Source organism: Girardinichthys multiradiatus, chromosome 2, assembly GCF_021462225.1.
Source record: "Girardinichthys multiradiatus isolate DD_20200921_A chromosome 2, DD_fGirMul_XY1, whole genome shotgun sequence".
NCBI classification, from domain to species: domain Eukaryota; kingdom Metazoa; phylum Chordata; class Actinopteri; order Cyprinodontiformes; family Goodeidae; genus Girardinichthys; species Girardinichthys multiradiatus.
Genome location: NC_061795.1, coordinates 22,705,160 through 22,720,140, shown reverse-complemented (window position 1 = coordinate 22,720,140; position 14,981 = coordinate 22,705,160). Strand labels below are relative to the sequence as shown.

General features: G+C 40.4%; 1 protein-coding gene across 1 annotated transcript; it reads right to left on the bottom strand.

The window, feature by feature from the left end:
- Nucleotides 1-1,546: 1,546 nt before the first annotated feature.
- On the bottom strand, nucleotides 1,547-9,595 carry pkmb (pyruvate kinase M1/2b). The gene is made up of 11 exons (XM_047345182.1): nucleotides 9,502-9,595; nucleotides 8,680-8,858; nucleotides 8,511-8,602; nucleotides 7,374-7,505; nucleotides 7,101-7,287; nucleotides 5,283-5,553; nucleotides 5,045-5,195; nucleotides 4,804-4,956; nucleotides 3,338-3,504; nucleotides 2,141-2,322; nucleotides 1,547-2,039 (listed from the first exon to the last, which is right to left on the bottom strand). The coding sequence occupies exons 2-11, from the start codon at nucleotides 8,828-8,830 to the stop codon at nucleotides 1,933-1,935; spliced, it is 1,593 nt and encodes a 530-aa protein (XP_047201138.1). The 5' UTR covers nucleotides 8,831-8,858; nucleotides 9,502-9,595; the 3' UTR covers nucleotides 1,547-1,932.
- Between the last annotated feature and the right edge of the window lie 5,386 nt (nucleotides 9,596-14,981).

The following is a 14,981-nucleotide window of genomic DNA, read 5'->3' as shown; positions in this document are numbered from 1 at the left end:
TCCATAAACACTTAAACATTGAGACACAAATACAGCTTTTTTAAAAACTATATCAATTAGGGATTCGTTTTAGGTAGTCTATTTGAGCCATTATCTATTTAACTTGTCAGTATTAACTTGCATATTTCAAAATAAAAAATTCTTAGTTTTGTTGGACTCATCTTACTTAAATATTACACTTAAATCATATTTAAATGATTACATTATGAATTTAAAGTTCAGGACAAATATTGTTGGAAACATGAGTGCTGACAAAACAAATGCATAATCCAAATAATGCCTAATCAGAAAATAGTTGGTTTTTTTTTCATCTTTTTTCAATGTTTGAGTTCTTATTAAAATACGTTTATCAGATTAATTTATCATGATTGACTTGTGCAGGGTAAAGCCTACGTGTTATTGGGCTTCTCCTAAAATCATAGCAGAAAACTGTCCATCAACATTAGTGTCTGTGTCTTTTTTGTTTTTAGTTACCAATTAAGAGTCAAAAGAAAGCACTAAATATTTAGAAAGGTATAGAAAGAATTAACTGTTACTAACTTACATTGAACTTTTTAACATTTGGTCATGTCACAACCGTAAACTTCAGTTTATTGGGATTTTGTATGAAAGACCAACACAATGTAGTGTATCTCTTATAGCTTAGGATTTAGCACAATTTACAAATATCTGAACATCTCATTGAACAAGTTAAATCCATCCTCTGACAATTAAGTGTATGGCACAACTATAAAGCTATTAAGACATTGCCGTCCCCCTAAATTGGCAGGCCAGGCAAGTTGACTATTAATCTGAGAAGCAGTCATGGTTACTCTGGAGGAGCTGCAGAGATCCTCAGCTCAGATGGGGGAATCTGTCAACAGAATAACTGACAAATCTGTTTTAATGCAAGAGTGGCAAGAGGAAAGGAGTTGCTAAAAGACAGTCACAAGAAATCCTGTTTGCAGTTAGCTATAATCCATGCAGGAGATACAACATATGGAAGAAGGCTATCTGGTCAGATGTGACCAAAATTGAGTATTTGGATAACAAACAAAGGGGCATATGTGGAAAAATAACATTGCACCTCATCCTGAACACACAATCCTCTTAGTGAAACATGGTGAAAGCATCATGCTGTGTGGATACCTTTCTTTGACAGGGACAAGGTGCTTGGTCAATGCTGATGGGGAGGTGGATGGAGTTAAATCAGGGCTCCAGAGAGTGACCAATCTGATCACTCATTTGACTTTTTTTTCTTGGTAGCATCCATGTAAAGACATGAAGGTTTTTCTGTTGGCATATAATGCAGAAAGAACTTGATGCAAAATGGGGTGGTGGTAGAAGCATCATGCATTGGTTTCACTGCTCTGACAGGGTTTGGGTACCTGGTCAGAGTTGATGGGAAGATAGAAATCAGCTAAATACAGCAAAATCTTGGAAGAAAACCTGCCAGAGGGTGCAAAATACTTGAGACTGGAGCTGAGGAACGGTTTAGATCAAACCATATTGATGTTTAAAATGTCCTAGTCAAAGTCCAGTCTTAAATAAAGACAGTGCAAAGATGTGTCGACTGGCCATATAATCTTTATTTCTCTTACTGTACTTGTATTCATGTAATTTGGTGTTCTAGCTTCCCTCATTTTTGTCTAATTAAACTCAGACTTTAGTGAAATATGAGTAAAACAAAAACATCTTATCCAACAGTTCCTTTTTATTTGCCATGCCAAATTTGTCTCAAATATTGTATCCACTTAGAGTTCCACATATAACATGGGAGAAAATAAAACAGGATTTAGACAAAATACTAGACATATTGGAGGAAGGAATCATGGAGTTGCTGCCAGGTGTCCTTGGAAGGAGCACTCTGCTTGGGACCTGCTGAGGTGAACATTAGTCCGAGATGGTGGGAAGGAAAGGAAGGTTAAGGGGTTAAGGGGGGGGTTATTCAGCTCAAGGCACCAGCACAACCCTCATGGTGTTAGTGTAACCAGAGCCTGGGCGCCAGCCGGTCACAACAATGGCCACGTCACCTGACTTGAAGAATTTATGGTGTTTGCCTGCAGAGATAAAGAAAAAAAAAAAACAGGTGTCAATTAATTTAAGAGACAAAATGGGTCCCCAAGCGGTGACAGATTTTAACAAAACAGTTCTGTCTTACCAACTTCCAAGGCAAAGTTCACACGCAAGTCAACATCCTCAGCCCAGACGTCGTTTGCAGGCTTGGTGTAGAGCACCGGATAGACGCCGCGGTACAGGTGAGACTGCCGGGCGGTCATACCACAGCGGGTCACGGCGATGATGGGGGCACGGGGTCTGTACCTTGACAGCATATAAGCAGATCTGCAGGCAACAAGAAGAGGTTTATTAGAAAGTGTATTATTGTTATTAGGTTTATAAAACAATATCCCAGGCTTCAGTTTAAGGTTTGCCACAAGCTATGTAAGGGACACGGCAAACACGAGGAAGAAGTTGCTCAGAGGAGACCAAAACACTAGCAGTAAATACCCTGAACACACCACCCCCACAGAGAAGCATGGAGGTGGCCGCATCATGATGTGGGGATGGTTGTTTTTAGCATAAACAGAAGCTAGTCAGAGTTGATGGGAGGTGGATGCTAAAAAACGTCTGCAGTGGATGTTCACCCAGAAATAAAGTGGAAAGTTCAGACCAAAATCCAGTTGGGAATCTGTGGCCTGGCCTGAAAATTGATATTTATACACACTCAATCCAATTTGACTGAACTTGACCCATTTGCAAAAAAGAATGGGCCAATTGTCGTTTTTAGATGGGCAACGCTGGTAGAGACATACCCCACCAGGCTTTCAGCTGTAACAGCAGTAAAAGCTGCCCATCAACTCCTTTTTTAAGATCTTTCTCTACCACCTCTCTACCTTCCCCTGCTTGTTCTGATCCGTCTCTCTGGACTGTTTTCATCTGCTGCAAAGAGCTAAATCAAGACACTGATCTAAAAGTCCGCAAACAAACACAAACTTCCTCCCTCACATTCAAGCAGCTTTAAGATCCATTGTCAAAACAGAAATATAAAGTATCTAAGCCACTATAATCATCACATCTCTCCGGCTGACATGTGTTCTGTATCACGTTGTGAGGAATGAACATGGAGTTAAAATTAACTTGTAAAATGTCAGGGTTCAGATCTCAAAAGGTCACAGATTGTGAGTGCACTGAAAGCTGGCACACTTCAGAGGAGCTGAGGGCCTGTGTTAGGGAAGGAGTGGAGGCGTCTGGATGGAGAAGTATCATAATGCTGCCGTTAGATCGCCTGGAGTGGGGGCTGTGGAGGATAACTATGACTCAGAGCTCCACAGACAAAAGAGACACAGCGTGGTCGTACCTGCCAGTCTTGGTGAGAACAATGATGGCGCTGGCACAGCACTTGAAGGAGGCCTCTACGGTGCCGATAGCGACAGTCTCTGTGGGGTCACGGGTCAGATGAGAGGTGCGCCGCAGCTCCTCAAACATCTGCCTGTGGAACATGGCGGCCTCTGCTTCACGGGCGATCTGGGAAACACATATAAAAACTTAATTTAAAAAACAACCACAGCTGTGATCTCCAGGGACTCTAGCTGTGCTCTGCAGACTCTCACTGACTGAGCCATATAACAGAGATAAAGCACAAAGCACAGATTAATTGTGTAACCTTTGTGGCAGAAGACGTAACTCATATTGTGCTTGTCAGAGGTTTACATTTAATCATTATTTCTTTTTTCAAGGTACAATGATGATACAACACATATTTGGACTTCTTTTTGTGGGGGTTTCTTACCCACATAGCATCACAATCATGCATAAGCTAGAATATATACATATACCTCTGTTCCTAATAAAATGCAGTTTGATCGCACATTGTCCATAGCCATCAACAAGCCTCTGGCATAATTCTGGCTGCTCTTTTGACCCCTCTACTGGCTGAAGTTAGCAAACCTCTTTACAACTTGTTGGTTTCATGCCTAAAACTCAGCTTTAAAAAAATCCATACATCCTCAACACTTAAAGACACTAACTATAACCAAGCCATACTATATAGTCCAAAATAAATCTTAGACAGGGTGTAAAGTTGTACACTGCTTTCTAGAATTTGAGTCTATTTTTTTGGGGTTGAATATATAAAATAACAACTCCTACGACTAAGAAACACACTAAAAAATAATTTAAATTATCACAAAGAAAACATGGAACAACTGACCAAAGAATTTCATAGCTTTTCATTCGGGATAAGCTCTTTCTGTGGTTTCCATCTGAATTACCTGAATGAAGCTAATTGTTTTAATTACAGCTGAAGTTGACTGAGTCTGATTCAGTTGAACTGGATCATTTGATCAAACCAATTTTACTTGACAAATCATATTATGATATATACATTACAGTCAATGTTTTCATTCACTCTACAATTACAATGTTTACGTGACTGGATATGGATAATGTTTTTTACACGGCAATCATTTACATCAGCTTTGTCTGTGGTGCTTATTTCAGTTCAGTTAAATGACTGAAAATAGGTTTAACTGTAGAAAAACAAACACTTTTAATATAGGAAGAACATTATATAATGGTTTGTCCAACAAGAAATGGAAAATGACATCAGATTAGTTCAGCTAGTGTGGCTTTCCTTCATAAGTAAAACAAATAAACCGTTACAGATTATGCTGATACATATATTTGTAAGACTTCCCGACTGACTGAAACAAAGACGAATGAATAGTTTAACAAACCTGGAATCCCTTTAAGCTTAATGTTATGAACATTACTAACAGAGCACATGTTGGTACTGAACATTTAGCATCTCTCAGCCAGCCTTACCATGTGCTGTGTGCGCACCGCCTCCAGAGGGTAGTCTCCCTTGGCGGTCTCACCGCTCAGCATGATACAGTCGTTGCCGTCCAGCACAGCGTTGGCTACATCGCTGGCCTCAGCGCGAGTAGGACGAGGTTTCTTGGTCATGCTCTCCAGCATCTTATTGTGAATCAAAGCAAACTTTGTGTCATTTGATGTCTGCAAACAATGTTTGGATTTACATTAGTGTACGTGTGGATTAACAGACCTGTGTGGCACAGATGATGGGCTTGCCGATCCTGTTGCACTTGCCCGTCATCATCTTCTGGGCGACGAAGACCTTCTCTGTTGGGATCTCAATGCCCAGGTCTCCACGGGCTACCATGATGCCGTCGCTGGCCTCCAGGATCTCATCAAATCTAACAAAAGGATGAGAAAAACATTTTCAGTAATTTCAAAAACCCACTGTCAAGCAAGTTTAGCAGGATTGAGGTAAATCCACCCACCTGCGCACACCCTCGTGGTTCTCCAGCTTGCTGATGATTTTAATGTCCTTGCCCTTTTCGCCCAGAACTTTCCTCACAGCGTGAACATCAGCAGCCTTACGGATGAAAGAGGCGAAGACCATGTCGATGTTCTGCTCCAGGCCAAACTGCAGGTCCTGGATGTCCTTCTCGGACAGAGCAGGCAGGTCGACTGCAGCTCCGGGCAGGTTGACACCCTTCTTGCTGCCCAGCAAGCCACCATTCTCAATCTCACATGTCAGGTAGTCGTTACCTTAGGACACAAAATACAAAGAAATAGTTCCAAAAGGAAGGTGAAGAACAGTGATGGACAGTCCTTGGCAAAACTATTCATCCGTCCTCCACATTTTGTCATAAAACACACTACAGTTATTGTATTTTATTCAGATTTTACACGAGACCACTGGAACATAGGGCTTTGTTGTAAAGTGAAAGAAAAAATATGCATTGTTCTCTAAATGTTATACAAAGGAAGGTGTGCATTTGTCTTCCCCTTTTACCTTGTTGAGCCAATACTTAGAACCAGCTTTCACTGCAATCACAGCTTCAAGTCTTGTGGGGAATGACCCTACCAGCTTTGCACACCCGGAGATTAGATTTTTGCTCATTCTCCTTCGGAAAACAGCTCAGACTCAGTCAGATTAGGTGGAGGCATCTGTGAACATATTTTGTTTCAGTCTTGCCATAGGTTCTTAGTTGAATTTATGTGTAGGCTTTGAGTGGACCATTCAGACACAATGCTTTGATGTAAACGATTTCATTGTAGCTCTGGCTGTACGTTTAGAGTCAGTCTCCTTGCTGGCTCTAACAGGATTTACTCCAGCATTGTCCTGTATTTACCTTCACCAATCTTTTCATCAGACCAGCTTCCCGGTCCCTGCTGAAGAACTGTAGCCCAACAGCATGATGCTGCCACTACCATATAGTATTATTATTATTTTTAATCACATATGGGGTTTTGCATGTAAGCCAAAAAAGTACATTTTGTTGTCATATGACCATGCCGTCATCCACCACATTTGTCCTGTTTCTTACATGGTTTGTGGCAAACTGAAAACAGGGTGTTTTATGGCAATAGATATCTTATTTTCTCTCTCCCTCAAAGGAAGGTTTGTAGAGTACATAGCAATAGTTGTCATGTCAAAAGGTTCCCTACATAAGGTGAAGATCTATGCAACTCCTTCAGAGATACATTGTGCTTGATGGCTGGTTCTTAACATCTGTCAATTTAGGTGAGTAATCATTTCCTGGTAGGGTTGTAGTTATGCCATACTCTTTGAATTTTAGGATGATGGATTGAACAGTGCTTTATGAGCTGCTCAAAGATTAGGATAGTTTTGTAATTCCCACGTTAAGCTTCTCAAGAACTGTTTCCCTGATCTGTCTGCTGTGCTCCCTGGTTTATATGATGCTGTTTGTTCACTAATGTTCTCCAACAAACCTGAGACCTTCACAGAACAGCTGGATTTATACTTTAGAAATTTAATTATGTACAGGTGGACTCTATTTGCTATTTAGTTGACTTCTGAATGATTGGATAAATTGGATTTAATCAGTATCAGAGTAAATAGAGCTGGAAAAACCTTGCCCTATATTTGCTTAAAATGTAAAAACAAGCATTATTTTCCTTATACTTCACATTTGTGCGTTGCTTTGAGTTGGTCTATAAATACCCGCCCTCCCAATACTATGAAGTTTGCGGTTGTAATGTGACAAGATGTGAAAAAGTTTAGAGATAAAATTACTTTAACAAGACATTCTAAAAGGGAAAATAAAACAGCTGGCTGTTTTTGTTCTTACCGATATCTTTAACTTTGAGGGATATCAGACCATCGTCTATGTAGACGTGGCTCCCGATCTGCACCACCTTGGTGATGTTTTTGTAGTCAAGCCACAGATTATTTTCATCACAGTTCTCCTTGTACTGATCGTTGAGTGTGACCTTGATGGTCTCACCCTTCTTGAGCTCCACCTCAGCGGTGCCACTCTGAGCGAGATAAAAGCAAAAGCCATTACAGTTACGAGTCCTCCATAAATCAAACATTTGCCTCATGTAATCTGGCAAGAACTCACGCCCTTGATGAGACCGGTCCTGATTTCTGGTCCCTTGGTGTCCAGAGCAATGGCCACAGGCCTGTAGTCAACAGATCCGGGCACAAAGCTCTCGGTCGCGTCGCGGATATTTTTGATGGTCTCTGCATGGTACTGTGGAATAAAAATATGTCATAATTCTTGAAATCTCGAACAATGAACAATGAGGGGAATTTAATTTAAAGTCACAATACTGAGTTTTATTTGTGTGGACAAAAAAAAAAACTATGCCATTCCCAAAAAGTAAAAATGAAGCAACAGGTGGTCACATTATCAGACAACTACAAAAGTAAATACAGGGTTAGCATAACACCAACATATTTTTAGCACAAACGTTCAGCTTTGCTGTGCTTTAAATACTCATATTGAGCTCTTAAGTGGTATCATTTCAATTCCTGTTGTGAAAATGCCAACATTTGCAACAAGGGTATTAAAGAAGCAAAAATATGTCTCATAAAGGAAACAGTGAACACAGACTGCTGTCACTCCACTGTTCCTTCTCTACATGCCCTCCACTCCTTCTGTTGCTGGGAGGAAGTTTCCTATTTATAGCTGCGATGACAACTGCCACACCAACGAGACAGAGGTCACACCTATTTTTCTCCTCCTCTCAAAACAAATCATTTGGTTGTCATTTTCCAAAGCCATGATTATTCACTAAAGTGAAGACTGGGTTTTAATTCAAGGCTCGAAGCCTGACCTGCGGTTGCATTGCATTACTAAAAGGGCTGCAGTTAACCTTTAAAGATCCAAGTCATAATTCTGGATGTCTGCTCAGGTGACAGTCAGCAGGGTCGTGACTTTTAAAGGCAAGGGGTTAAGGAGGTGAGGTCAGATGCTCACCAACCAAAGAGTTTTTAACGTAAGATACAGGCAGAGAGCTGAAGGGTCATCTACAAACTCAGAGATCATGTTATGGACAGTAACCAGGCGACAAGAGAAATGTCAGTGTGATTCAGTAAAACACATGCACAGGGCTAAAACTGCTGCTGCAGCTGCACTGCTCTAATTGCACAGTTTGATATGAACTCTTCTATGATGATTTATTAGTTTTTAGCTTTAATATCTGTTAACAGTATATATGCATTGCCATATATATCTCCCTGATCCTTTACTGACTTCATGTGTGCCATGAGAGAAGTTCATTCTTGCAATGTTCATCCCGGCCTTGATCATTTCTTTGGCTGTCTCCACAGATCGGGAGGCAGGTCCTACGTAGGGAACAAGTGGGTTAATATGTCTGTTATATTGAGTAATAAACAGAGTATCTATGGGCCATTTCTCTGACCGATTGTGCAGACGATGCCCGTGTTACGTGACACGGCAGGTTCAGAGTCGATGTCCAGCAGACACATGTGCTCGATGAAGGTGTCTGCCATGGCAGCCTGGAGCTGCTGGGTTTGCATGATGGTAGAGCCAGCATCTTTTGACTTTGACATGACTGGATCAGTGTCTGCAGGAAACGTCCTGAGGAGACACGGAAAGGAACAATGTGATATATTAAAGCCTAATGGCTCTTGCATTTAATCAGTGTATTTATTTTTAGATTTTTGTTCATGTTGCGATAGGTGAGAGTACAGTGTTCAACTTTGAAACGGGTGCCTGGATGAGCTTTGCATGTAAAACAGGACGTTAAAGAAAGCATGCAAACAAACAACCAGAAAAGATAGGGGAAATAATGATCATCTAATGACATAAACACAGTCACAGTAAGATTATATCAACTGTAACTGTTAACTTTACATATCTATTCATCAAGTAACTGACACGTCGCATGAACAGGTTTGCAAAAGGTCACTGTACTAAAAATATATGAACCTGTAACAGACCAATACAGTCAGTACTCTATGACAAAGGCCACAGCTTACAGAGTAACAGGTAAGACTTTAGGGTGTTAGTTCATTTTTGATAGAAAGGATTTCATAACGAAATGCTTTATGCTTAATTAATAAAGACACTGAGATGTTATGCTAACATTCATAAAATAATAAAAACTTCGTTGGTCTAAAACGCGTAGAAAAGTAACGTTGAAAGCAAAAAAGGAGCAAAGAAAAAGTAGCAATACTATATTAAATCTGAAAAACACAAATCCTAAATTAATTTTGCTTACCTACTGGGTGAACTTTGCAGGGGACCAAGGCGCCACCCTTCCTTCTGGAGTGCCTGCGTTTTATTCCAACAGGGACTACTTTCTTGTGCGCATTCAGCAGCTTTTGTCACTGGACACCAGGCGCGACAGTCTGGGACATGCTAGCTGCGCTGAAATCCTTACGCGGATCAGCTTGAGGCCTGATGTTTGGTGGTATGGCTTCTTGACATTGAATAGAAGAAATACTCATTCCTAAACCAAATATATTTATTATTGTTTTTCTTTGAAGACGTTTTTATACCCCAACTGTGTGAGAGTATAGAGTGCCTGCTCAACTTTCAGTCTAACTATCAGTGAACCTTTCAAACACTGAAGTACATCAGTCCAGCCTTGACCACACGGCCGACTTTACCACACCAAAGATAAAATGCATTAATACAACAGACTGCCTTGTTTTGATTAAATACTGTGGTCCAAAGATGAAAAGAGGAACAGGGACGTGCACAGATAGACACTAGGTGGTGCTAGAGCACCTGCCCTTTTATCCTTTGGAGAAAAAAGTGCCCTCCTGAAATCTTTTTTTTTTTTTTACAGTGTATAGTGTGGGGTCCAAGGTAAAATTTCTGAATTTAAAGGCCTATAATACCAGTACCCCACGTTTTGAACCTTTAATAAAGTTCAGTAAATGTGGGGCATGTAGGCTAAGTTGTATTTTCTACTTCTGTGTGTGTAAAAATGATGATGTGATCAGAGTATTTTATTTTCTAAATAGCAGACATCTTATCAGTTCTCAGGACTTGTAATCTCATTAATTTTTATTCTCTAAGAATAATTTCTGTCATATATCACGCTGGCTACATGCAGAAGTATAGATGATTCTTCTTATGATCATATTCTCTGGTGTTGGTTTCAGTTTGACTATAAAGATTTTATAACTCATTTTCTGGGTATAGTTGATTTACACTGTAGAATGGTTACTGGTTACTGAACATAACTCATTTAGTGTGACCTACCTGGTAAATTTGGCAGTGTAACCTGCTTTGCTACAACATAAGGTTATTTAGTGCAGAAGACATTTTGTGATAAAAGTAATGATATAGTCAAGACAAAAACGTTGTGCTCAGTGTGTAAAAAGAAAAAAAATGAAGGATAACGTAAGTTTCAAATTTGACTCAGGAAGTTCAGGTTGTGAATCAGTAATCTAACTTTAAATCAGTCTATGATCATTTTGTTGCCTTATTAATCTTAAGAATTTTGTCAAATGCATTCTTGTTTTGAGTTTTTTTTTCCCTGAGTGGTCATTTCCCTTGAACCCACAGGACAGTTTGTTTTGGGGTTGCTTAGTAATACATATAAATTATGTTCATGTTGTGCCTGTAATACATCTCACACTCCAAAGGCAACCGACAGCTCCATGTGCCGCACAAGGTGCCCTTTTTTTCCACTTGAGCACCTGCCCCACAAAATGTCTGTGCACGCCACTGAAGAGGAAAGAAAAACGTCTCACTTGAAACTTTCATCAACACTTGCTTGAAAATTCAATGAGAGCAGATAACCTTGAACACCAGAGAAACGTGTGCGGTAAGGTTATTGCTCCATGTATAATCCTCCACTGGAGGTCACCAACCTGTTTTTCAACAGGAGGCTCCGTATATAAGGGCCCTCCAGCTACCTTTACAGCTTGATGCAAACATCTGATTCCACCTCGGCTCTCTGACCCCAAACAGAGAGCACTTGTTCAGCACCTCTGAACTGGCGGGCAAAGAAAGAAAGAACTAATTTGATCACATAAAGTTTTTACTTTTTAGGAAGACAACAATACAAGCTCACATGAAACACCATATTTCTGATTTGGTCTCATTAACTCTTAAGCAGAAGTATTGGAAATGTTATTATTTTATAACAAATTATTCCACCTTTAAATGCATAACTAACTTATTTTGCTTGAAAAAACTGTCTGTTTATGAGTTTTTCCCAATCTCTTCTCTCAAAGGTCTTATTTGTTTAGTTCTCTCCTTCCTGCCACACTTGGCATTCTTCTGATAGCTTCAGGCTCTGATGGAGGTATTTCACTGTGAGGAAAGTGACAGGCAATGACTCAAGTGCAACTTGCGGAGACTAAACCTTATTATGTACCTACTCAGTTATTACGATAATGATGCCCAAATTTCTGGTTAGGCTCAAGCAGAAACATTTTATGTAAACAGAGTGAGGATGTGCATCTCCACCCTATATCTGGTTGTCATGCTGTCATGGTAAATCATGTTATGAAGATCTTAGGCACCACTGGCTCCATGAGACATATGTAACATACCGTACAAGCACACAAAATCTAGTCCTCCCCATGGGTGTAATTAATATATACCTGCACATTCCTCACTTGTAATGTACATGGTCAAAATGTGCTTTCTCATCACTATTTGGCAATAATGGTGGGCGGGGCAGTTCCCCTTTTCCTTTTCCTTGCAGCCAGAATATAGATGAAATTCATTTTTAAAATTACAAACTAAAACTTACAAATACTTGTTTTCATTTCCAGTTAGAAGAAAAGGCTCATTGAGTTTTCACATACTTTAGAATGTATTCTGTTATTTGCTAATTGGAGTAAAAACAAGCCTGAAGATGTAATTTGCAGAGTTTGCTGCACATATGGCCAATGGTGCAAAACTTAACACCATGGATTCAACTTTAAACCCAAACTCTCACATTACCGAAAGCTGTGAATGAACCTATGAGTTGGCTAATATTTTGCAGCACGTGAAGATTTTCATTTTTCAGGAATGAGAAAATTGACACCAAACTGTGACTCCCATACAGAAAAAGATACATTTTAGAAAATGCACAACTGCAATTTAGTGTAAAATGTATTTAAAGCCTGGAAAAATCATAAACATTAATTTTAGAAACTGTTTATAGTATTACAATGACAGCTCTCCTGAAAGTGCAACATCAAAAGGCGATTGAATGCAACTCCAGCGTCAGGTTTTTAAGTCACTTTCTATGATTATCATTGTGTTTTTCAGTGTTTAACCCTGTTTCTGTCCAACACATAGGTATTGGCGACTAACTGTATGTGTTCTCTTTCATCATACAGACTTGAAAACTGACTCAGTTTATCTACTTAGGCGTGTTTCTCTGTTAGACGAAGCCACTAAAGGAGTTACTTCTGCCTTTAACTTTTTTACTTTTCTTTCAGATAGAAAGTACACCTGGATCAGTGCTTCTCCGTTATTTTGTATGCTCTGTTCTCTCAAACCCCCAGTCGGCCTTGGCAAATGGCCACCCACACTGAGCCTGGTACTGCTGGAGGTTTCTTTCTGTTAAAGGGGAAGTTTCCTTTCCACTGTCGCTACATGAACACCCAGGAAGAGTGAATGCTGCCACTCACTGACTCAATGCGATCTGCTGGGTTTCCTTAGATAGAAAACTATTTAACCAATTTGAATAATAAACTAAATTTGACTGCACTGTTTGATAGTTAGAAACAATTGGAATGTTTGCAAGTGTATGTTTGTTTTAAACACTGGCAAAAGAGTGCTGTGCAACAGTGAATTTCTGTAAAACAAGAACGTGGGACACTCTTAACAACTCAACTGCAGCTCCTTCTTGTGGTTGACTGACTGAACTGTCTTAAGCCTCTTGTTTCACATGTCTGCAATTGTACCTTGATGGATGGAATAAGATAAACTGCTGAAGTATTGTAAACTGGTTAGAGCACAACCAGTCATATAATGCAGATGCATTAACACTAACTTACTCAATTTGGTATATGTTAGAAGACAAGACCAACTCCATCCAACCATTTCCTTTGGCTTATCCAAGATTGGTTTGCAAAGGTGACTGCTTCAGGAGGGGAATCCAGATCACTTTTCTGCTCATCCTTGGGGATCCCAAAGCATGTCCAGCTCAGAGTGGAGTTCCTCACATGTGCTGTAGGTTTGCCTCAGGTTCTAAAGCTCTCCAAAGAAATCATCCTGACTTGAAGCTCCAAACCACTTTAGCTGACAACTTTTTGATGAACCAAGAACAGGCTCTTCTCAAGGTTTCCTCTAGAGGACAGAGTCCTTCGCACCTCCTTTATTTTTTATTTCTTAAAATTAAAAGTAAGGACAATATACAGTACAGACCAAAAGTTTGGACACACCTTCTCATTCAAAGAGTTGTCTTTATTTTCATGACTATGAATATTGTAGCTTCACACTGAAGGTATAAAAAATTATGAATTAACACATGTGGAATTATATACTGAACAAAAAAGTGTGAAACAACTGAAAATATGTCTTATATTCTAGGTTCTTCAAAGTAGCCACCTTTTGCTTTGATTTCTGCTCCGCACACTCTTGGTATTCTGTTGATGAGCTTCAAGAGGTCGTCACTTGAAATGGTTTTCACTTCACAGGTGTGCCCTGTCAAGTTTAATAAGTGGGATTTCAAGCCTTATAAATGGGGTTGGGACCATCAGTTGTGTTGTGCAGGAGGTGGATACAGTACACAGCTGATAGTCCTACTGAATAGACTGTTAGAATTTGTATTATGGCAAGAAAAAAGCAGCTAAGTAAAGAAAAATGAGTGGCCATCATTACTTTAAGAAATGAAGGTCAGTCAATCTGAACAATTGGAAAAACTTTGAAAGTGTCCCCAAGTGCAGTCGCACAAACCATCAAGCGCTACAAAGAAACTGGCTCACATGAGGACCGCCCCAGGAAAGGAAGACCAAGAGTCACCTCTGCTGCGGACGATAAGTTCATCCGAGTCACCAGCCTCAGAAATCGCAGGTTAACAGCAGCTCAGATTAGAGAACAGGTCAATGCCACACAGAGTTCTAGCAGCAGACACATTTCTAGAACAACTGTTAAGAGGAGACTCTGTGAATCAGGCCTTCGTGGTAAAATAGCTGCTAGGAAACCACTGCTGAGGACAGGAAACAAGCAGAAGAGACTTGTTTGGGCAAAAGAACACAAGGAATGGACATTAGACCAGTGGAAATCTGTGCTTTGGTCTGATGAGTCCAAGTTTGAGATCTTTGGTTCCAACCACCGTGTCTTTGTGCGGCGCAGAAGAGGTGAACGGATGGACTCTACATGCCCGGTTCCCACCGTGAAGCATGGAGGAGGAGGTGTGATGGTGTGGGGGTGCTTTGCTGGTGACACTGTTGGGGATTTATTCAAAATTGAAGGCATACTGAACCAGCATGGCTACCACAGCATCTTGCAGCGGCATGCTATTCCATCCGGTTTGCGTTTAGTTGGACCATCATTTATTTTTCAACAGGACAATGACCCCAAACACACCTCCAGGCTGTGTAAGGGCTATTTGACCAAGAAGGAGAGTGATGGGGTGCTGCGCCAGATGACCTGGCCTCCACAGTCACCGGACGTGAACCCAATCGAGATGGTTTGGGGTGAGCTGGACCGCAGAGTGAAGGCAAAAGAGCCAACAAGTGCTAAGCATCTCTGGGAACTCCTTCAAGACTGTTGGAAAACCATTTCAGGTGACTACCT